The sequence below is a fragment of the Acinonyx jubatus genome, chromosome B3 (genome assembly GCF_027475565.1).
Source record: "Acinonyx jubatus isolate Ajub_Pintada_27869175 chromosome B3, VMU_Ajub_asm_v1.0, whole genome shotgun sequence".
NCBI classification, from domain to species: Eukaryota; Metazoa; Chordata; class Mammalia; order Carnivora; family Felidae; genus Acinonyx; species Acinonyx jubatus.
In genome coordinates this window covers 50,773,201-50,796,051 of record NC_069386.1, presented here as the reverse complement: position 1 = coordinate 50,796,051, position 22,851 = coordinate 50,773,201, and the positions used below count along the sequence as shown (strand labels likewise).

The window sequence follows — 22,851 nt, the reverse complement described above, 5'->3', positions numbered from 1 at the left end:
ATTAAATATTATGGAAGTTCTCAGAATGTAAGCTCCTTGTCTAACCCATCTTCTGTTTCTGACAGTATTATAAGAGTGTTTTATTTTATACATGAGATGAAGACTTGCAATGTGCAAACATTTAACATTATCTTAATCACAAAGCCTTTACAAACATCAGATTGCTAGAATCTCATTATCACACATGATTTAAAACAAAACTTAAAGACTAACAAAATTCTTTCTGCATTTAGTAGCTGAAATCTAAAGGTATCGACTTCAGAAAATATTCTGAAAAACAGTAACATTTAAATAAGACAAAAACTGCAAATTATATCAATAGAAATTAAGCAGATCAATTTATTTTTTTGTGTATTTCACAAGTATAATTTTGGAAGGGCTATTTGACAAATTTCAGCATTAACTGCCAACTCTATAGACATGTTCAACAAAAAAGGCATTTATTCTTGGCCCTTTTAACACAGGCAAAGTGTCATACTGCATCACAAATGAGATGCAATAACAGATCTGAGGCCTTATTAATTAGGTGTTTTCTTTCAAATGCAATTTGGTTGGTAAGTAACATAATACAAATATACATTAATGGTTTCATGACCACCAGCGAATGCAGAATAAAACCCACAGGTCTACCTACTTTAAAGGCCCAGACTAGTAAAACAGTATTAAAATCAGTGTTTTTAAATCCTTAGATTAACAATCCTGGAATGAGATTTCTTTGATCCCAATTTTACAAGGAGTGGTGGAGTGTCAGGGGGAGAAAGGATATGAGGGAAGACTGGCAGTGCATATGCTGAGTTGTAGAGTTGGGACAGTCACTCAAATTAGTCATCCAGATTAGGATAGTGTTTTAGAAAATTAAAAATGTGTCCTTAATTGTGGCATTTTGGTAAGGATATTCAAGGTTGACACTTCATCAGCACTAAACATTTAACAAACACCATCTGGAGGCTTAAGAAGCAAGGATGTGGGGTGAAGTACAATGAGGTGAAAAAGGAAAATGAAAAGTACAAGAAATGTGTTTGAATGCTGGGGAGGGAAAAGGCCACCAAGAGAAACTTGTTTTAGTTGCCACTCGGGTGTGCTCTTCCTATAGGCTCCCAGCCCCTGGATCACCAAACATCAAGTTTACAGCACAATTTAAGTAGAGATTACATTTCAGCTTTGATAAAACCTAATTTTGATTGAGAAAGAATGCATGTCCGATTTAGTAAAAATTATCAATACTCAGAGGTATGGTTTTGTTACATCAAGTAAAAAGAGCAACTAATTCCAACTTTTGAAGTAATAACAAGTAAAGAGAAGCTTCACCAGGCCTGTCTTGATGAATAGTTATGACTTATTTTTAGGTCAGCAGCACAGGAGTATTGAATAACTTGTAAATAGACTGTAAACATGCTACTGCCAGTTCATCAAAACAATTCAACAATCCTTACTATCCCAACATGCCAAGAACTACAATTGTGTCAGATATAGCCTTCAAAAATGAAATGTTCCTCAAACGGTACTATCAAAGTAAGAGCTACTAGACATGAAACAGGTACTTTATTTCAGATTTAGCCAATTTTCATCAAGTATTTGTTATCATGAACTTCAGTTCACTTCAACAGTCATTTGCATTAAACAGGACAATTAGCCATTTTTCAAACCACAACTGTGAAATTAGAGAAATGGAGAATTAAGCTCATCTAGTCAACATCTTCATTCAAGCAATGGTGAAACAGTTTGCAAATATATCTTAAATAAACTGAGATTTGAGGCAGAACAAAAAATAGAAAAATTAAAAGCCTCTATATTCCAAGCACCAATAATGGAGGCTAAGCTATTATACCTACAAAGTCTTATTGACAGGTCTTTCCCTAATGGAAAATCCTGACACTTTAAGCACTGTGACTTTACAGAAGGCAGGTTGGTTTAATGAGGAAACTTACTTTTAATAAAAAGACAATCAACAGTATTTTATTTTGGGCACTTACTCAGTATTTCACAGATCCTCAACAAGTTTTGAGGTAGGTTAAATATTAGCATTATACTTTACAAAATACAACTTAGGCAAAGGTTGTATCATTTGTTGTAAACTACAGCGTCTAGAGTCCTATCCTGGTCAAGAATAACATGGTTTCCGTGATCTTTCAGATTAATCTTCTCTGATGTAAATTTAGTGGTGACAGCTTGCAAATAGTCACAAAAAAAAAAAAAAAAAAAAAAAAAAAAAAAAAAAAGGAATACATATTACAGAAATTCTACTTTGGGGTATTCCATAATTCTTAAATGGATCCTACAATGATTATATATAGTGGAATAACCTACTTGCTCCCATAACAAATATATTTACATATGACTGACTCTTAAAATTACAAACTAGAACATTACTGATTTCATTGCTTTTCTGCCTTTTGGGGGTATGTGGAGAAGGAAGATAATCAGCAAGCCTTACACAGCGCTAGGCAGCCTTTAAGTGCAGGTGCTGTGCTCAAGGCACCATTTACAATGATTTGGGGTCATAGGAAAGCAAGTATACAGATGGAGCCAAGATCTAGAAAAGATGCCTAGATCCCAAAAGAGGGATGCCGATGCACGTCAAAGACAAAGAAAAAAAATGCTATCATCTCAGGCTACTGATCTTCAATGTCATGCTATAGCATTACAACACCAATGTGAAGAGCTCCTAAGAGAGCAGTAACTATATCCCAATAAAGTCTGTTAATTAAATTCTTACTATCTAGATAAACCACAAGTAAAATTAAATTGGTATTTTGTTAAAATGACATCTACAGAAGTAAAATATCTAAATATTTTAATACGAGTATGTTCCACCTATCACGTAAATGATTCTAAGTGTCTTAAGTCTAATTCACTTATTAGCTCATTAGAAGTACTTAAAATTATTTACCAGAATTCAGCTCATCCTGACATGAGTTCCTGGGCCACGCTGCTCAAGTAAATGTTTCAGTATAAAGTTCCTTTTATTTAAACAAGTGTCAAATATTAGTAATACAGGATAAAGAATGGTTAATTAACAACTAAGAAATTATAAGAAAAACATCATTCTGTTATAAAACATAGCATTCAGCAGAGTAAATTTCAAGAGTGAGGATAGACACCTAAGCTTCTGAAGACTGAACAGCACAGGTGAACAAGATTTGAGTCAAAGCAGCAAGAAAAAAAGGAGGGAGGGGCCACAGGAGGCAGAGTATCGAAGCCTTTTATTCTAGTGTTCCCCAAATTGACTGTGGAAGTAAAAAGTTTCTACATTAAAAAAGTTTATATAAATTACATGAATTGCAATTTTCATAAAAGTCAAAATGAAATGTTCTGCATAGGACAAAAGATATGCCTAAGCAACATATCATATCTGCACAAGGCCACTGAATGTCATGGATATTAATAACAAATGAAAAAGCTTAAGTCTATGACAGACTAAGCAAAGATTTCAGTTTAGTATTCTATAAGCCCAAGACTGTAAACTACTCTTACTATACAAAAGCTCTAATGACGTACAGAGTTTTGTGTAGGAACTCTTGTGCTTCTGGTTGGCACATCATCTGCTTTTTAATATGTGAAATTAATACAGACATTTGTGAGAGGTTGTGCAAAACTATTGTATTTACAAAAATGGCACAAAAGTGAATTCAACAGTCAATGCACATGCACACTTCATTCACATCTTCAACAAAAGATACTCTAACACTATAGAACGGAATAAGAAAACTAGCTTCAACGGCAGCTGTTAAGCACTAGAGTCACATAAGTTACACCAGAATGGGCAAATATTGCCCAAGTAAAATTCTATTGTTAAAGCTGAAACAGGTTTAAGGCCATTCAAGTTCAAGCAGAGATACAAATCTTTCAGAGCCCCATCTATTTTTGTTTGAAGAATGTAACCTTTCTTCCAACTTGTGGTCTTAAACTTCTGTTTTACAAAATCCAAAAGGAAAATACAGAAGAAATCAATACAATAGAGGTTATATTAAATAAGAGTAACATACAAAGCTATAATTAAGATGAGTTAAGGAAAGCCAAAACATTACAATTGTAAAACTTGCTTGTTACTTGTTGAAACAGTCCTACACTAGGAGTTAGGTAATATATACAATTATTTTCAAGTAGATTACTTTATGTTGCTCTAACATGTTCTCTTTATCAGTGCACTGTTAAACTAATCAAAAACTCTACACATGTATATTCCCTTACAATAGCAGCACACACTACCGCTACCTGCAAAGCTGTCATTCTGAAATGACTTAGTGAATGAAAGGAAATAAAAAGCAGAGAAAGTAACATATTAAGGAGAAAAAATGGGAATTGAAAGATTCATGCAGTTCAGCTCTTTTAATCAGCCAGCCAGCTTGCTAGCAACAAGGGATGGTTTCCGTTGAGGAAGGTCCTGTGGAGTGGGAATGTGGTCACCAGTGACCTCTGTCTTATCCGGAGCTGCAGTAGGAAGCTGCTTGTTCTTCATTTTTGCTTTAGCCATGTTGTAATCCCCAGAATCAAAATATTTTTGCTACAAGGGAAAAAAAAAAAAAATTCAGACTGGAGTTTAAAACTTTCATATTCAATCACACTGAATTTAAGATGTAGATGTAACCCTCAACTGTCAATATAAAATAAACTAATCTAAAAAAAATTTAAACAAGAACATTAACATTAAATAGCACAACTTTCAATTACTAACAGAAAAACCAGAAATTCTTGCTTAAATTATTTGGAAAATAAAAACACTTAATTCACCATCTTGCATTTAGGATGTGCCACACACTTTCAATTATTAAAAACATTATTTATAGCTCCTGTCACCTAGGATAAACATTCCTGAAAGGATTTAAAATCATTTATTTGAGGGAGGCTAGGGTGGCTCAGTCAGTTAAGCGTCCAACTCGGTCTCAGCTCAGGTCTTAATCTCAGGGTTGAGAGTTCAAGTCCTAAGTTGGGGTCCACACGGGGCATTGGAACCTACTTAAAAAAAATTATACATATATATAAAAATAAAATCATTTATGTGAATGAAAGCAATTCAGTAAGATCAAAATTAAGGGTAAAATATAAATGCTAGGGTGACAAGAAAACTCATTAGAAATTATCACTTAAAATGTACATCCTTATCCCACACTTCCATATTTCACTTAAGACACTGAAGAAATACAACTTTTTAAGGTAGAGGAATGAATAAGGTAGCAATGATACCCTATTATCACTAAAATAGAAATTGCAAGGAGAGCTAAATATCAACCTTCATATAGCTAATCTACAGGAGTTATCTGTTCCAGAGTAAAAACGTACAAATCTGCCTGGTTTCCAACTTCTACCTTTCATGTTTAACCTACCTTTACGGACTGCTTACTATACCTGAGGCACTGTGTGAATCCTTGAGATACAAAGATGGACAATAGTCGAGTATTCCAACCATTATACTGTTTTAAGTACACAAGGTGCTACAGGTGCTCAAAAGAGAGTAACTTAACCTTTTAGAGTAGGCAAGAGGGAATAGTCCAGCAATGAGATGAGCACCTCACTGACAAAAGGAGAAAGGGGGAAAAATTCTCTTTGAGACTTCAGGGATATCTCATATGGTATATGAAGTAGCTGGGAATTCACAGCTTGGTCTAAGACTGTTGAGTGGCCTGGGAAAAGGTCTCAGTGGCTGCCTCCCTGAAGGGACTATTATTCTTTGATAAGACAGCTCAGGCCTAAAGCCAAAGGGTCTAAAGCTAGAAACTGCTACTATACACGTAACACACTGAGCAGTTAACAAGGAAACTTGGACCAGACCCTACTAAAGCTTGCTGCAGCTTTATTTCTACATGTTTTAAAATGAGTATGGTGCTCCTGGGTGGCTTAGTCGGTTAACCATCCGACTTTGGCTCAGGTCATGATCTCATGGTTTGGTTCATGGGTTCGAGCCCTGCATTGGACTCTGTGCTGACAGCTCAGAGCCTGGAGCATGCATCAGATTCTGTCTCTCTCCTCCTCTCTCTGCCCCTCCCCTGCTTGCACTCTCAAAAATGAATAAAGGTAAAAAATAAATAAATAAAAATAAAAATAGAGTATGGTGGGGGCACCTAAGTGGCTCAGTTGGTTGAGAGTCTGACTTCAGCTCAGGCCAAGATCTCACGGTTCATGGGTTCGAGCCCCACCCATGTTGGCCTTTGGGCTAACAGTGCAGAGCCTGCTTCAGATTCTCTGTCTCCCTCTCTCTGCCCCTGTCCACTTGAGTGAGCTCTCTCTCAAAAATAAACATAAAAAAAATGAATAGGATGAAAAAAAAATCTCAGAACTTCTGAGTATCTTATTAGAGAGCTACTTCTGAAATTTAGTAGCTTCTAGAGGAGAACAAAGCAGACTGCCAAATTCTTTCTCAATAAAAAACACAAAAGGAAAAATTTAATATACAGTGCAAATTTTAGGCAGACTGTCCCCATTGTAATAAAGTCAGTTTCTAATGATCCTATTAACCCTGACATCTAAAAAATTCAAAACTCTTTTAAAATAGTAAGAAATGATATAGTTGAATATAAGACTTCATTTCCCAATATAAAAGTGCTTATTCATTGACATTTTGGTATAATGCAAAATCATTCAAGAGTTCCCTTCTCAAATTCTATTTCTTGATTCAAGCAGCATTTTCCCTTTCACAACCACTTACAACACCAATTCCAAAATACAAGATTTATAAATTCTGATTTGAAGATACTTAAAAATTCATAAATAGTTGAAGCTAGAGGGAAATTACAAAGATAACAGCCCAAATGTTGGAAGAATGGTTGAGCATAAATTATGCTGGAGATTAACAAAGGAAAAGTTTCCTAAACACTTAAGAGTCAATCAATTCCAAATAATAATTTCATAGTCAAAGATGATTATATAATTTATTTCATAAATAAAACCATACCTGATGGGACCATTTCAAAATTAGACTTGATACAAATACATTCTACATAGCTATGCTCTCAATGAGTATGTTTCTCATTCTGCTTTTTCTATTTATCCCCTACATTATGGTATTTAGAATAATGCTCGTAAATAACTACAAAATATTCTATTTTGTTGACTTATTACAATTTAACTATTCCTCTGCTGCTGAACAGCAGTGCTGCTTCTAGTTATAAAGCTACAAATAGTATCTTCAAACTCGATTTTTTCCTTATATTGAATTATATTCTTAGATTAATTCACAAGAGATTATTCATTCAAAGAATATGAACACTTCTATAAATCTTGATCCATATCCCTTTCCACAATGAGTATTAAATGCTACACATGGCAAAGAGAATATTAACTATATTCAACTTCAACCTTACCAGTGGTTATTATATTTTTCTAATTTACTTGTACGTGTACTATGGTATGATCTAATAATTTACATTACTAATAAATTACATTACTGTAATAATGTAATAAATCTAATAAAATAAATCTAATAATATAATAAATCTAATAAAATAAATCTAATAAATTACATTACTGATTTCTACCACGGATAAACATTTTTCTAACAGTTCTTCTGATGAAATATTTTACATAGGGGCACCTTAATGTTTTTCCTGAATATCTGAAAAATCTTTTTTATGTACTACAGGTATTAACTATCATTTTTGTAACAATTTCCCCAATGAATTACTTCTCATGAGACAGAGATTTTACATTTTTATATATTTGGAATGATTCCAACCTGCCATCCTATTATTTCAAAGCTGTGAATGTTATTCTTTCGTAAGACAAAGAAAATTCTGTATTTTGCCACTTTTAAAACTAAGAATTTATTTAATATATAATTCTGTAAAAATTTTTATTAGGTGAGCTTTATTTTTTCTTTTATAGGTAATCTCTATGCCCAACACAGGGCTTGAACTCACAGAGATGAAGAGTCACACATGCTACCAACTGAGCCAGCTAGGGTGCCCTGTTAAAATGCTCTCTTGGTAAAAAGACAAACAGTGTATGATTTGACTTACATGTGGAATCTAAAAACATTAAACTCACAGAAACAGCAAAATGGTGGTTGCAGGGGTGGAGGAGTGGGGGAAATGGGGAGATACTGGTCAGAGGGCACAAACTTTCAATTAGAAGATGAATAAGAAGTTCTAGGGATCTAATGTACAATAAGTTAACAGTACTGAATTGTACACTTGAAAATGCCTGGAAAGTAGAGCTTTAATGTGCTCACCATAACAAAAAAAAATGGTAATTATGTGAGGTAAGGGATGTGTTAACTAACCTTACTGGTCAACATTTTACAATATGTAGGTGTATCAAATCATCACATTGTACACAGTAAACTTACACAATGTTGTATGTCAATAGTATCTCAATAAAGCTGGGAAAAAACAGCCTTTTGCAATTTGGAGAAAATAATCCATATGTAACTATTGCCAATACCTACACATATAAACATACATATACATACAAACATGTTTTTACTAAGCAAGCAGCAGATACCAGTATATTCAAGGTATTTATTTTAGTAAACTCATGATTTGGCACCTGATTCTATTAACAATTCTTTTCTTTCCCTGTTCCCTGTAAGGTAAATAATTTAAATGTACTTAAACCAAAGATGGAGTCCTTTAATTTTTTACAAAGGAGTTAGAAAGAAAACCTAAGGAATAAGCATGTAGCAGTATCTCAATTCAGATCTCATTATTGAGCAATAATGGTTTATGCCTCACAAAGAATTAGTAAGATTTTGAAAAAATATTTTCAGTAATCTCAACTACTAAAATTACCATGTATAAGTTGTATTAGAGTAACTCTGTAAAATGTATTATGTAAAGGAGATAATAAGCTCTGCCTTTACAAGTGATCATTTCATCCAAATAAAAATTATTTTTAGCCTTTGCATGGAAATCATCTTTAAAACAAGTAAAAGTTAAAAAATATTGGCAGAAGGATAAATGCCAGCTTCTGGATAGTCGCTGCTTTTGGAAAGAAGGGTGGGTGGGGTGGGATAAAGGAAAGAAGGGGGCAGGGGATATATACATACATGTGGTAGGTTTCAACTATATCTACATTTTCTTTCTTACAAAGATAAAACTGAAGTAAATATGGCAAAATATATTAAATCTGGGTGGTGGGTACATGAGTACTGCTGTATTATTATCTGCACTTTCTACATGCTTGAAATAGTTTATAGTTAAAAGTGATGAGATGTACATTCTTATACAGATTTATAGAGTAAACGATATAAAATATTGGAAAAAAATATGTATATCTATGTATGTATTTGTATCTGATAAAGTACAGAGTTACATACACACAGACACCCTTCTCATAATCGCAACTAGCACAATGAGTTCAGGGTTTAAGCATTTGAAGATTATATATAAGAACTTACCCCCTTCTGCAATCGTTTCCTTAAGAAATCCGAACCTCCAGGCTTTTGTCCCAAATGAGGATACCTTGCTTTTAATTTTGCTTCTTCAGCTTTCTCTGGACTAGTCACTTTATCTTCCATTTCCTGAAATAATTTAAAATAAATTACTTCTCTATTACAATTCACTTATTTAAAATAATTCACCTTTCAATATCTGGACCCTGACTTCAGTTGTCAAATACCAAATAATGCAGCATCTGACTAAGAAATCAAGCGCAGAAGCTTTTAAAACATCTCTGTCTTGTTTTTCAAATGATCCATGTGATAGCTCTATTATAGCTGTGATGCACACAACACCCCACACACTGGATAAAAATATCAAGATAACTCAGCTCTGAAGTCTTGCTTGCCATTACTTTCCAGTTATGTATAATACATTTATAGTTAGTCACCTTCCATGGAACTCATCAGCTCTGTGCCTATATTTAGAGAACCATTTTAATGTTAAAATACAAGAGCTTTTTGAACTCCTATTAATTCAAATTCATGTATGACTGGGAAGCTCTGAGATTCTTTAATAGGAATTAACAACAGCTGATTTACCAGAAGATATTCCCTAATTCAATACAGAAGACCATGTATTTTTTATTTGTTTTTTAAAAGATTCTATTTTTTAAGTAATCTCTACACCTAATGTGGGGCTGAACTGGAACCCCAAGATCAAGAGTCGCATGCTCCACCAAGTGAGCCAGCCAGGTGCCCTGACCTTGGTATTTTTAAAGGGAAACATCATATTTGTCAACCTTCATATCAATGTCCATTATTCCCTAATCTCCCCCTGTACTTAATGACATGCCAAAGGTCCCATTCTTTATCAAAAATGTGTTTTCTGACCAAATGATATAAATATTTTTAAGCCTATTCATTTTTTTTTTTTCTTCTTTAAAGTAATCTCTACAACCAATATGAGGCTTGAACTCATGACCCTGAGATGAAGAATTGCATGGTTGGAGCGACTGCGTTGCTCACTGAAGTGTTCAACTTCAGCTCAGGTCATATCTCCTGCTAGTGGGTTTGAACACAGAGTCAGGCTCTGTGCTCACAAGCTCAGAGTCTGGAGCCTGTTTCTGATTCAGTATCTTCCTTTCTCTCTCTCTGTCCCTCTTCTGCTCGTGCTCTGTCTCTCAAAAATAATTAAATGTTTTTTTTTAAAAAAAAAAAAAAAAGAGAGAGAGTTGCATGCTCTTCAGACTGAGCCAGCCAGGAACCCCTGAGCCTATTCACTTTTTTTTTTTTTTTGAAAAGCATACACGATTTATTTAATACAAATTTTATGTGATACAGAAGATTTCATAAGGATGAAGACCAAACAAACAATTTAAACCTGACTTTTATGCTAGGTTTGAACAAAAGTACAGAGAAAATGAAAAAATATGATAGGACAAAAAGGAGTATGAGCTGAGAGTGGTAAATAGAGGAAAACAGCAAGGCCTATTTGCTCATTTTTCCCAGTGTCCCTCCATCTTTGGAGATAAGTAACCCACTGAACCAGCCTCAGTCCTGGGAATAGGTCAGTCCTTTCAAACAGTTATTTCTCATTTCAGGAGGTGGTGGTAAAGATGGGAATAGATACTCATCTACAATAGATCTGTATATGGTATGAACAATCAGGCATTTAAAAAAGGGACATTTCTCTTGCACTGACTTTTGTCAGTTTTCCCATGATCCCATCTGCAGACTCTGGAGTAAGTGGGGTGTCTTAGCCACCTCGTCATGGTCAACAGAAACTATTTGTCAAGTTGAAAAGGCACTCTTTCCCTTCTCTCTCCTTTTCTCAACTCTTCTTCATTCCCCCTTCCAAGGGCATGTGGTCTTCCCACCTGGGGCACGAGGTGGTGGCAGGGGGAGGAGGTGGAGCAAGGGGCTCCACGAGGTGGAGCAAGAGGCCTCCACTCAAGCTTATTCACTTTTAACACCAGTCTTGATACAGTCTACTTTCTTTCAAAGAGCCATATTTTATAGGGAAGCAACGTTTATGACTGTATGGTAAATACTGAAGAAGAAAGAATCAATCAAGAAAAAGTTGCCCTAATAGGCGATGCTGGGCAATGGCAAGGTACACACACCTTCCAGCTAATGGACGCTTTTCTGCATACCAGCTAGACAAAATCACACACCTTTGCATATCTCGATTCTTGCAGGTTATTTGCAAATGTCAAAAAGCAGAAATGTTATATCCATAAATGTCAAGCCTAGTATTCTTGTACAGCAAACAAATTACTTATGCCCAAAATGACTTAATATGATTTTTGCATTTATTTTTCAAAATTATATTCATACATGCTTTATAACTAGCTCTGTTCACCTTATACATTGTATTTCCTTCATCTTGACCAGCAACCTCATTTGTTACTACGTCTTCTCATTTTTAGTCTTAGAGGATTTTGATATTAAAACTGCTGCTGCTGTCAAATATGCTTTTTCTATGGGGCTTCCTTTATATGTATGCTCCTTTCTGCTTCAAGTGTTCTACCTTCCTCCTTTTTTTATGCTACAGTTTCATGCATCTATTTAGATTTTCAGTCTAAGACATCACCTCACTTGATGTACACAAAATTCAACTATGCTGCCAGAGAGAGAGACTCTAAACAGTATGAGTGGTGATCCTGCCAGTCATCCCATTCAAGAAGAGTATGCCTCAGAGAGCTCAAGTGTGAGGTGTGTGATGCCAACCTGCCGTTTCCATGATGATCTCACTTCTGGGCCTCTTTCAGAGTTTTAGCATAGTGATGTTCTATTTATCATCTTAGTATTTAAAAACTCAGTCCCTACATACAAGTCTGCTACCTCAGCTATAAACTGAAGAATCAGCCCAGACATCTGTTCAACCACTGGATTAAAGTGACTACTTGTCCTACTGAGAATTGATGGGGCTGTTTCCACTACTAGGGAATCATGGATTATGACTTCATTGGAGTTTTTCAAGAGTAAATTTAGTTATATGCTATTCCTGCCTTACTAACTTTAGAATATAACCCTTATGTAAGGTATGACTGTATTGAACTCATCACAAAAGGTAGAGAAATATTGTAAATTTAAGGTTACCAGTTTAGTGCAGGAAGATGGGCAGGGTCACTGCAGTTTGTCCAGCTGTATTCACATCGGTGCTACTCAGACGGAACTGGGAGAAGGAACCTACTCTTGGGTCCCTCTGTACAGTTGTGTTTTTTAAATTGGTTAACACTGAATTTGGATGTTAGTTGAAAAAGACTGTAACTTGATTTACAGCCTTTGAGTCCTTGCACATTCAAAAAAAATTTTTTTTTAGTGTTTATCTGAAGCTGGCTCCAGGCTCCAAGCTGTCAGCAGAGTCCAATGCTGGGCTCAAACCCAAGCACCGTGAGATCATGACCTGAGCTGAAGTCGGATGCTTAACCGACTGAGCCACCCAGGCACCCTCTTGCACATTCAAATTAAAGAGTGTCAAGAGAGTCCTACATTTCCACTAAAACCATCCAGCTTTCTTGGGCCTGCCTGGGAAATAAAGGCTCTCCACTTCCTTTGTTTGATTTGAATTATCAGTTCTTTATATTTAAGAAAAATTCCTTAACATTTCTGGTATAGAGGTAGCAACTTTCCCTAATTTCCAGTGTTTCTGCAGGTTTCCCTTATTTTATATGAGAGGGGAAAAAGTTACACATAATATACAATCGTATCTGGCATTCCCTTATTTTCTTAATAAAGAATATATTCACATATATGTTTATACATGATATATACTACTCACGTTCAATTAAATCGAGTTAGGTTACTATAAAATACGTCTGGGCAAATAGCATTTACAGAAGTATTGTTTAGGTTTAGAATGGATCTATATAATGTGTCCTAGAAAAAACAAAGTCAATCATTGAACTTTCTTGCCAAATACACAGCACAAAGTTAAGTGTCTGCAAGCTGCAACTTTGTAGCTGGATTCAGAATTTCAGCTGCATTTAATACCAAAAGGGGGAAAAATATGACCAAAGCTGTATTTTTAAAACACAGTATATACCATCAACACATCTATAATATTTTTCATGGATCATACAGAAACGTTCTTAACCTTTTGCAAATGTACAGTTATAGGACCTTACTGATAAGCAAGTTGAAATGCTTGGACTTTATGTAGAGTCAATTATAAATAACACATCAGGTGGCAGACTGTCCGCTGGCATTCAGCCAACACTTACTCTTCTTTAAAACACTCCCCTGAATTAGTTAGAAGCCTGAAACTACCTTTCCCAGACTGAACTATTAGGTTCTGCTAATGGCACCTACACCAGATTAAAAAACATGGGAGAAAGAATCCACTCTGTTCCTGGTGATGCGACCAACAATGTGAACACCAGCAATAGCCCATGAGTTCCTGCAGGAGGGCATCAGGCAGATCATCAGGGGCTAGTGCAGCTGCTCCACGAGATTATGTGCAGGGGATGGTCTGCTCAGAATAGTGCTCACTTATGCAGAGTCAACAGCTTTCTACAATCCGCACCTGTAGAAACATTATCTTCCCCTTTTATTCCTCCATCCCTTCTAATAATTTGTAACCTAATTCCCTAAATCACAACCCTTTCTGTTTGAAATACCCAAAATGGTTTCTACTGTCCAGGACAGAAGCCGTCGATAAAATCAGGTAAAATAAGCAATTTATCCCTACAGTCATGTTAAAAAATGCAAAAGGCCACAATGACTGGTGTGACTGTATGTTTCTGGACATCCTTCAAAGTAACTCTTAAAACATTTATTTCAGCTAGAATCAAAATAAATCTTGAAAAAGGTTTGAGATATAGAAAGAAATAGCTAAGAGGGGCACCTAGGTGGCTCAGTCAGTTAAGTGTCCATCTTCAGCTCAGGTCATGATTTCATGGATCATGGCTCAGAGCCTGGAGCCTGCTTTGGATTCTGTGTCTCCCTCTCTCTGCCTCTTGTCTGCTCATACTCTCTCTCTTAAAAGTAAATAAACATTTAAAAACATTTTTTTAAAAAGGAAAGAAATAGCAAAGAAACTGAAATACATTAATGTACACTGACAAGCCACTTTACTAACTCCCCCCCAGCTTTGCTGAGATATAATCAACACATTCGCTTTTCAAATTTTAATATCTTAATATGCGAGGTTAAAAACAAAACAAAAGAAAACAAACAAAAGGGGAGGCTGGCTGGCTCAGCTGGCAGATCATGCAACTCTTGATCTTAGGGTTTTGAGTTCAAGCCCCTCATCAGGAGGAGCATTTACTTTAAAAACAAATAAAAAACAAAAATACTACATAACACAGTTTAAGTGTTCTATGGTCCACATTGTTTACTAATTTTACATTTTGTTTAATTAAGAATGTATGATAAAATTTCAAGGGGAAACAATTACATAACAGAAATGAAGTATGTAATTTCCATACTAACAGTAGAGGAAAAATGGAAGAAGAAAAATCAATCATGAGGGGAAAAAAAACCCAAAAGCCTGGGAGGTCAAGAGATAAGAAAAAGAAGGAAAAAAAAAAAAAAAAAAAGATAGGGGGCCAAAAAGCATTAGGGATGCAGAGAATCTAAATATTCATGCCTCTGATAAAAAGCCTCAAAATATATAAAGAAAAAATTGACTGAATTACAGTAACTGACAAGTCTATCAGTACAGATTTCAATACACCTTCCTCCATTATTGATAAGTGAAAAAGACAAAGTAGTCAAGATATCGTATTTTAATTCTGCACCCAATAGTTAGGAAATGTATATTATTCTCAAGCACAATGGAAAAATTGACTAAATAGGCTATAAAAATAAGCCTTAACCATTTTCATCCAAATGACGATCTATGACTACAATTCACAAGATCAAAAGTCAACAATAAAAAAATTTATATATCCCTATTCAGAAATTAAAATACGTACGTAACTAAAATAGCTTAAATCATTAAAACTCTAATGTGCACAGGGGCAGACGCCTGGGTGGCTCAATCGTTTAAGCATCAGACTTCGGCTCAGATCATGATCTTGGAGTCTGTGAGTTCAAGCCCCACATCGGGCTCTGTGCTGACAGCTCAGAGCCTGAAGCCTGCTTCAGACTTCGTCTCTCTGTGTCTCTGCCCCCCTCCACCTCACCGCTTGTGCACGCTCTCTCTCTCTCAAAAATAAACAAACATTTAGAAACAAACAAAACTGCAATGTATATAAGCTTAAAAAATATATTACTAAAATAATTCATGGTTAATAAATAATGGGAATTAAAAAAGAAACACATGGAACTCACTGATAAAAATTCTATACTTACCAAACTTGTAAGATTCAACAAATGTCCCTTAAGGGCATGTATTAAACAAGAAAACTAAAAGTCAATGAGCTATACATCTAACTTCAGTAGTTAAACAAAGAACAGAACCCAAAGAGAATGAGAGAAAATAAAAAGCAGAGGTTAATGAAATAAAAACCAAAGGGATCAACAAAATATGGAAATGACAAGCTTAACCAAGAAGTATTTTTAAAAATTCACATCTGGGGGCAACTGCATAGCTCAGTCAGTTAAGTGTCTGGCTCTCGATTTCAGCTCAGGTCATGATCTCACAGGTTCATGGGTTCAAGCCTCCATCAGGCTCTGCATTGACCGTGCAGAACCTGCTTGGGATTCTCTCTCCCCCTCTGTCTCCCAGAATAAACTTAAGAAAAACTCAAATCTGTTTTCAAACTTTTATTCTCCAAGAAGCTTCTGTGTCATAGAGCAATTTTACTACTTTGTAAGGATTCATCAGCTAAGTAGTTTCTATGCTGATAATACCTTGGGCGGGGAGGAGAGTAGTAGAAAAAGGATCATTAGAATTCTAGAACATTTAACCATACGCTACAAACTGGGGAAGCAGAAACCCAAAGATATATGCTTATAATATACAAAAAAATACTTAAAAACAGTATCTTAAATGAAGGTTATCTTCTTGACAAGTACATTTATCTTCAGTGTATGCTCTATACCTAGCACATAGCTTAACATTTATTGTTTAGGCACTTGCATTTTTGTGAAACAGTCTACTGAAATATATTAGATGTCCCTTTTGTGAGTAGGTGGGGTATATGGCATAAAAACATAAAAAGAACATTCAAACAATTAAGGATTATTATGTCATGGACTGATAAGTCTGAATGATTAATACCACTTTTCCACCTTCAGCAGAGAAGTTACATAGCAACATCAGCAATAAAAATCTGGTAACTCTAAGCAAATTTTCCTCTATCTGCTCAGCAATATGTTCACTGACGCAATGATTGATAAATAAGTAGAAAAGATTAATGAAAGCCCAACAAATCCTTTGGGATATTGCCAGGAAGGTATCGGAACTGTTATCAACCTCTAGGGAAAAATACTGTGGTCCAATTAAGTCCCTGCTGCTTGCCTAGTGCCTGGCATTTAACAGGTGTTCAATAAAAGCCTACTGAATGAACAAACACAACATACTCCAATTGTTTCAATAAAGCTAAGAAACTTTCCAAACACCTGACAGCTTCACTATCAGCTTATCTTTGAAATATATCATGTTATAGTAGCAGAAACAGAGGCAAGCCTAAAACGCTGCTGTATATATAGCACATTTGATAAGGTAGCAACAAGAAACATTTTAAAACTTTTCTGAGGTTTACTTCTAGATTGCTGAGTATCAATGGTTGCACACAAGCTAAACAAACAAGTTATGGTTTAAAAACTAAAATTAAAAACACTCTTGAGGGGCACCTGAGTTGCTCAGGCGACTGACCGACTCTTGACTTCTGCCCAGGTGTCACATGATCTCATGATTCATGGGTTCTGGGCTGGAGCCCTGCACTGGTTTCTGCACTGACAGTACGGAGACTGCTTCGGATTCTCCCTCTCTCTGTGCCCCTCCACTGCTCTCAGTCTCTCAAAATAAATAAAATAACATTAAAAAAAAAAACCACTCTTAAGCCTTTTAGTTACCAAAGGTGGTGTTAAAATTGAAAATGTCAATACTAACTGCAACTTTTTAAAAACTGGGAAAATGGGAAAGCAGTTTGTACCCACTCTTTAGTGATGATATATGGACGTAATAGTTCTCTTCCTTTTCTACTACTCACAAAAGCACCAACCATTATCTTTTAAACTGACAAAAATGTTTCAGTTGAGAGCCCCACTTCAGTTAGCTTCTTCCAAGACATCTTACTAACTTAATTTGATCAATATTGTAATAAAATCTCTAGAAAACCTGCTCTTCAGATCTTCTTTTTAAAAAACTTATAAGTGGGGGCGCCTGGGCAGCACAGTCGGTTAAGTGTCCAACTTTTGATCTCAGCCCAGGTCATGATCTCACAGTTTGTGGGTCTGAGCCCCATGTCAGGCTCTGCAATGATGGTGCAGAGCCTGATTGGAATTGTCTCTCCTTTTCTCTGCCCCTCCCCTGCTTGTGCTCTCTCTCTCTCTCTCTCTCTTAAAATAAATAAATAAACTGAAAAAAAAAAAAAAACCACTGGGGGGCACCTGGGTGGCTCAGTCGGTTGGGCGTCTGACTTCAGCTCAGGTCAAGATCTCACGGTTTGTGGGTTTAAGCCCCATTTCAGGCTCTGTGCTGACAGCTCTGAGCCTAGAGACTGTTTCAGATTCTGGGTCTCCTTCTCCCCTGCCCCTCCCACACTCATGCCCGGTCTCTATCTCTCAAAAATATTAAAAAAATTTTTTTTAAACTTAAAAGCAGTAATACACACACACACACACACACATACGTGTTCCTTTATTCTCACTCAGATTTCTTAATTGGGTCTAAACAAAGGTTTTTATATTACTATAGTCTATTCTTCCCTCTTTCAAACTGCAGTACAAGCTTTGTCATTTGTATTAGATAGTACTTTGGCAATGGTTTCAAATGAAAAATTCATTCAACCAGTATTTTCTGAACAATGAAATGAATGGAATGAATCAGGTAAGACAGGAGCAATGGGAGAAAAGATAAATAAAGGAGGGTCCATGACTTTAAGATGTTCACAATGAAAATAGAACTATGTGTTTTAAGTCATCACTATGCCTCTTCTCACCCCAGGACAAGAGTGTACACCTGTCTGACTGAGCTTAGTGTTATTCAAAGTGGAATTCACAGGTGATAGATCCATGAGGTCTCTGCTAAAATTTTTTTTAATGTTTTGTTTTCACTTCAGTGATAATCCAGAAGGAAAAAGTTTAAGTATATACCAGCACATATGAATTACCATCTCATATCTAAGTGCTACATGATTTCCATTTCAGCTTTCATTTATGAAGGAGACTGAGCAGTACTACTCCAATTGTCCAGAAGAGTGAGAAAAGAACAGAGCTGAATTTAAAATGTAAATGATGTATTTTTGATCCTAGAATTAAATGATCACACAGATTACTCTTAAAAAGGACAAGTGAGGGGTGCCTGGGTGGCTTGGTCAGTTAAGTGCCCAATTTCGGCTCAGGTCATGATCTCACTGGTTAGTGAGTTTGAGCCCCATGTCGGAGTCAGCACAGAGCCTGGAACCTGATTTGGATTTGGATTCTGCGTTTCTTCACTCTGCCCCTCCCCCACTCACATTCCCTCTCTTGTCTTTCAAAAATAAACATTAAAAAAAAAAAGGACAACTGAGTCATCACATGACCTAGGGAAGCGTTAACTTGCCATACTCAAAATGCCCTGCCTGTAACAACTGCTACCACATTCTCAATACGTTGGAAATTTACTTTCAGCAAAATACTATGCCACAATGGATAATTCACACTACTTTTGTTTGTATTTAATTTGTTTAATCTAAAATAAATTTTAAGTAATCTCTGTCCAATGAGGGCTCGAACTCACGACCCCAAGATCAAGAGTCGCATGCTCCACCAACTAAGCCAACCGGGTGCCTAATTTTTTTAATATTTTTGTTCATTTTTTGAGAGACAGTGTGAGCAAGCAGGGGAGGGGCAGAGAGAGAAGGCCAGAGACAGAATCCCAAAAAGGCTCTGCACTGCCAGCGAGGAGCACGACACAGGGCTTGAACCCAGAACAGTGAGATCATGGCCTGAGCCAAAACCAAGTCAGACGCTTAACTGAATGAGCATCCAGGCACCTCAATGTGTGTTTATTTTCGAGAGAGAGCGAGAGAGCGCTCGCAGGCACACATGCAGGTGAGGGGTAGACAGAGAGGAGGAGACAGAGAAGACAGAGAATCCAAAGTAGGCTCTACACTTATCAGCACAAAGCTAGACATGGGGCTTGAGCTCAGGAACTGTGAGATCATGACCTGAGCTGAAGTGAGATGCTCATCTGACTGAGCCATGAAGGAGCCCCATCCGTGTTTTATTTTTAAAGCAGTGTTAAAGAGGTATGTTTATACTTATTTTCATGTTTATACATATTTAATATCCCAATAAAAAAAAGTGGCCCATACAGTTTTTCTTCTCTTAACAAGGGGCCTGCACTTCTCAGAGAAATAGTGACTTAGCCCTTACTCCATGCAGTCTCATCGCTTTATGTTAATTTTTCAGAGGCAACAGGCCAACGTACCATAAAATTATAAAGGTGTTTTAGCTGAATGCTTTGGCTTTAATTGAAAGGTCAACTGGGTACACAGAGAATAATCCAATTTTTTAAGTCATCTATTCTTCCAAAATAGAAGAAACAGGTGATTTGGCCCATAGGAACACAGAAGTGACTTTGCACATTCTCCTCATGTTTAGGGATGGTATCCATGCTACGGGACACTTAACATCTACAGCCAATCCCTAATTCAAGAAGGGACATTATATTACCAACCCACTTTGGTATTAATGACAACAGACCTAAAACAAAAGGACTTGAGTTAAAATTTTAATGTAGACCTTTATGAAAACATTCAAGACATGTTTAATATTGTTAAACCTGGTATTAGGTTGTTTCAAATAAAAGCATTTACCCGGTAGAAATCAACACTTTATACTTTGGCAACACACTAAAAATCTCATAAAAGGAAACTACATAGCACACCACGGTACATCAGAAGTCAAAACCAAAGTTGATGTCAGTGTTTAGGACAAGACAGCACACACATGGGTTTGTTGTTTTTGGGGGTTCTTAAATCCCAAGCAATTATGAACACAATAAATGTTTTTCAATAAATAAACGATATTTCATGTTATAGTTAGGATTGTAATTTTTTTTTTTATTTTTTTTTCAACATTTATTTATTTTTGGGACAGAGAGAGACAGAGCATGAATGGGGGAGGGGCAGAGAGAGAGGGAGACACAGAATCGGAAACAGGCTCCAGGCTCTGAGCCATCAGCCCAGAGCCTGACGCGGGGCTCGAACTCCCGGACCACGAGATCGTGACCTGGCTGAAGTCGGACGCTTAACCGACTGCGCCACCCAGGCGCCCCAGGATTGTAATCTTTAAACTATATTTCTGTCCTAGAAGTCCATGTTTTTGTAAAGTGTGAAAAATACCAAACATAATCTTCATTGGAATATCCCTGAATAATATGGTAACTTGGCCTACTACCTATGCAGTTTTCTTTTTTTTTTTTTTTTTTAATATTTACAAGTAACATAACAGAATCATTCAACTGAAGAAAAGTTACCATGCTTAAGAACATATGGAGTGGGTTTAGAACACTAATACACTAATCAAATTTCCAACCTGTTTAGGAGCATGAGGAGAACATGAAGCAGGAGCCCTTACAAAGTCCAAGTACTAGACCAAATCCTATTTATAATAATGCCGTCTGACTTTTCAAGAAAAGGTGCTGGCAACTCTCCATAAACAATTTAAGAAACAATATATGGGCCTTTGTAGGCCAGCCACAAGTACCAAGGAGGGCAAGGCAGCAGAAATAATAATGGTGGAAGGGGCAAGAACTAGCACAGACGAAACAAAGTCTTAACATTCGTAATTTGAATCATATTGATTTGTGGATTATTTTCCTACATCTGAAGGATGTTAGATGTAAGTGTACAAAATATTCCTGTTGCTACAAAAATCCAGGTCAACTAAATTGGTAAAAAATTTTCAATTCCAAGCTTTTGGTTTTCAGTCAAATACCATATGCGGATCCCAGTGGCTCACATTTCTGAGCACACACTGCGCTAAATATTGTAAGTTACCCACGTCATTTAAGCCTCACAACAACTTTACAAAGCAAGTGTTAATCAGCATTATTTTACAAATGAGAAGATTGAAAACTTGAAGAGTTTAGCGACTGGCCAAGGTTACGCGGCAAACTAGGACGGGATCGGAAACGCCAACCCTGGTCTAACTCGCCACCCGAACACGAGATACCGCCTTTGGAGTTAAAAGCATGCCGACAATACCAGTAGTTGGGAAGAGTTCGTTCTTCACGGAAAAATAAGACTTCCTACGCTAAGTGAGGCTCATGGAAAAACTTAGGTTCCACCACAAAAACGGGAGTCCTGGGCTCATTTTGTACAGTCGAGCGTAAGGAAAAAGGCGACACACCGAGGCGCTGAGAAAAGGCAAATCTCGGCCAAGACTCGGACAATGCTCAAACTCCCACCACGCGGGCGCTAATCCCCAGAGTTACGGCGGGCGGCAGGTCTGGGAGAGCTGGGCCCTCACGGCGGAGGCGTCCAGGCAGCTCCAGCTGCTCTCTCCACCAGGAACCCGCGGGCCGACTTAGGGCGCGCCCCTCCGCACGCGGCGGGAGCAGGCCACCCGGCAGGCCCGGGCCGCAGAAGGCTCGCCTCTGGGCCTTCCGAGCCCCCGGGACCGCTCGCCGTGCACACTCACCTTCTGCTCCTCCGCGGAGGCTGCCTCGGGGACTTCCGCGGACATAGTGCTCCCTCTGCAAACGAGACGCCGGGAGAAGACGCGATTACCGGGGGGCCGAGGCCGCCCGGCCGCCGCACCGCCTCAGGCCCGCCCGCCCCCGCTCTCCGAGCGCCCGCTCGGGCAGCCTCCGCCCGGGAAAATGGCCGCCGCCTTATGACGACACGGAGCCTCGCGGCGCTCGGCGGCCACTGCAGCCCGCCGCGCCTCAGCCGCCCGTCCCGCACCGCGCCCCTACCTACCTACCCCGCTTGTCCGACTCTGCGACGCCGAAGCACTTCCTTTCTTCCTTCAAAGGTCGCGGCTCGCACCTCACCTCACATCCGTCTGGCAGATGCTTCCTGGGAATTGTAGTTTATAAGTGGAGCCGCCTCTCCCCGCCCTTTCCTGCGTATTCCGGGAGATTGACTATTTCTACTTTCCCGGACTCGCCTTGCCCCGTTCTCTTCCTTGCTCCCCGCAGTGTAGCCACGCATGCTTTTTTGGGGGGCGCTTCAAAGCTCTGTGCTCCTTCCCTCCACAAGCCTCTTCCCGCTCCCCTTTTCGTACTTAACCATATTCATCTTTCACATCCCAGATTCTACGTCATTGCCTCAGGCTTTTCTTGAGCCCCTACCCTAGGTCAGATCCACTTCTTAAATGTCTTCACATGTCTGTATCTTCAGCAACACACGCTGTACCATTAGACATATGATTATTAATGACACCTTTCCTGCTCAAATAAGCCACATCAGGACAGGGACCTCGTCCATATT

The 22,851-nt window shown here is 37.6% G+C and overlaps 1 protein-coding gene across 1 annotated transcript; it reads right to left on the bottom strand.

The window, feature by feature from the left end:
- Nucleotides 1–310: 310 nt before the first annotated feature.
- ARPP19 (cAMP regulated phosphoprotein 19) lies at nt 311–22,299 on the bottom strand. The gene is made up of 3 exons (XM_015063485.3): nt 22,058–22,299; nt 9,332–9,454; nt 311–4,504 (listed from the first exon to the last, which is right to left on the bottom strand). The coding sequence occupies exons 1-3, from the start codon at nt 22,100–22,102 to the stop codon at nt 4,334–4,336; spliced, it is 339 nt and encodes a 112-aa protein (XP_014918971.1). The 5' UTR covers nt 22,103–22,299; the 3' UTR covers nt 311–4,333.
- Between the last annotated feature and the right edge of the window lie 552 nt (nt 22,300–22,851).

Coding starts and splice junctions, on each gene's coding strand:
- ARPP19 (XM_015063485.3), bottom strand. CDS start 22,102: ATGTCCGCGGAAGTCCCCGAGGCAGCCTCCGCGGAGGAGCAGAAG. Junction 9,455..22,057: donor CCTCCGCGGAGGAGCAGAAG/GTGAGTGTGCAC, acceptor AAATTATTTCAG/GAAATGGAAGATAAAGTGAC. Junction 4,505..9,331: donor GGAAACGATTGCAGAAGGGG/GTAAGTTCTTAT, acceptor TTTCCCTTGTAG/CAAAAATATTTTGATTCTGG.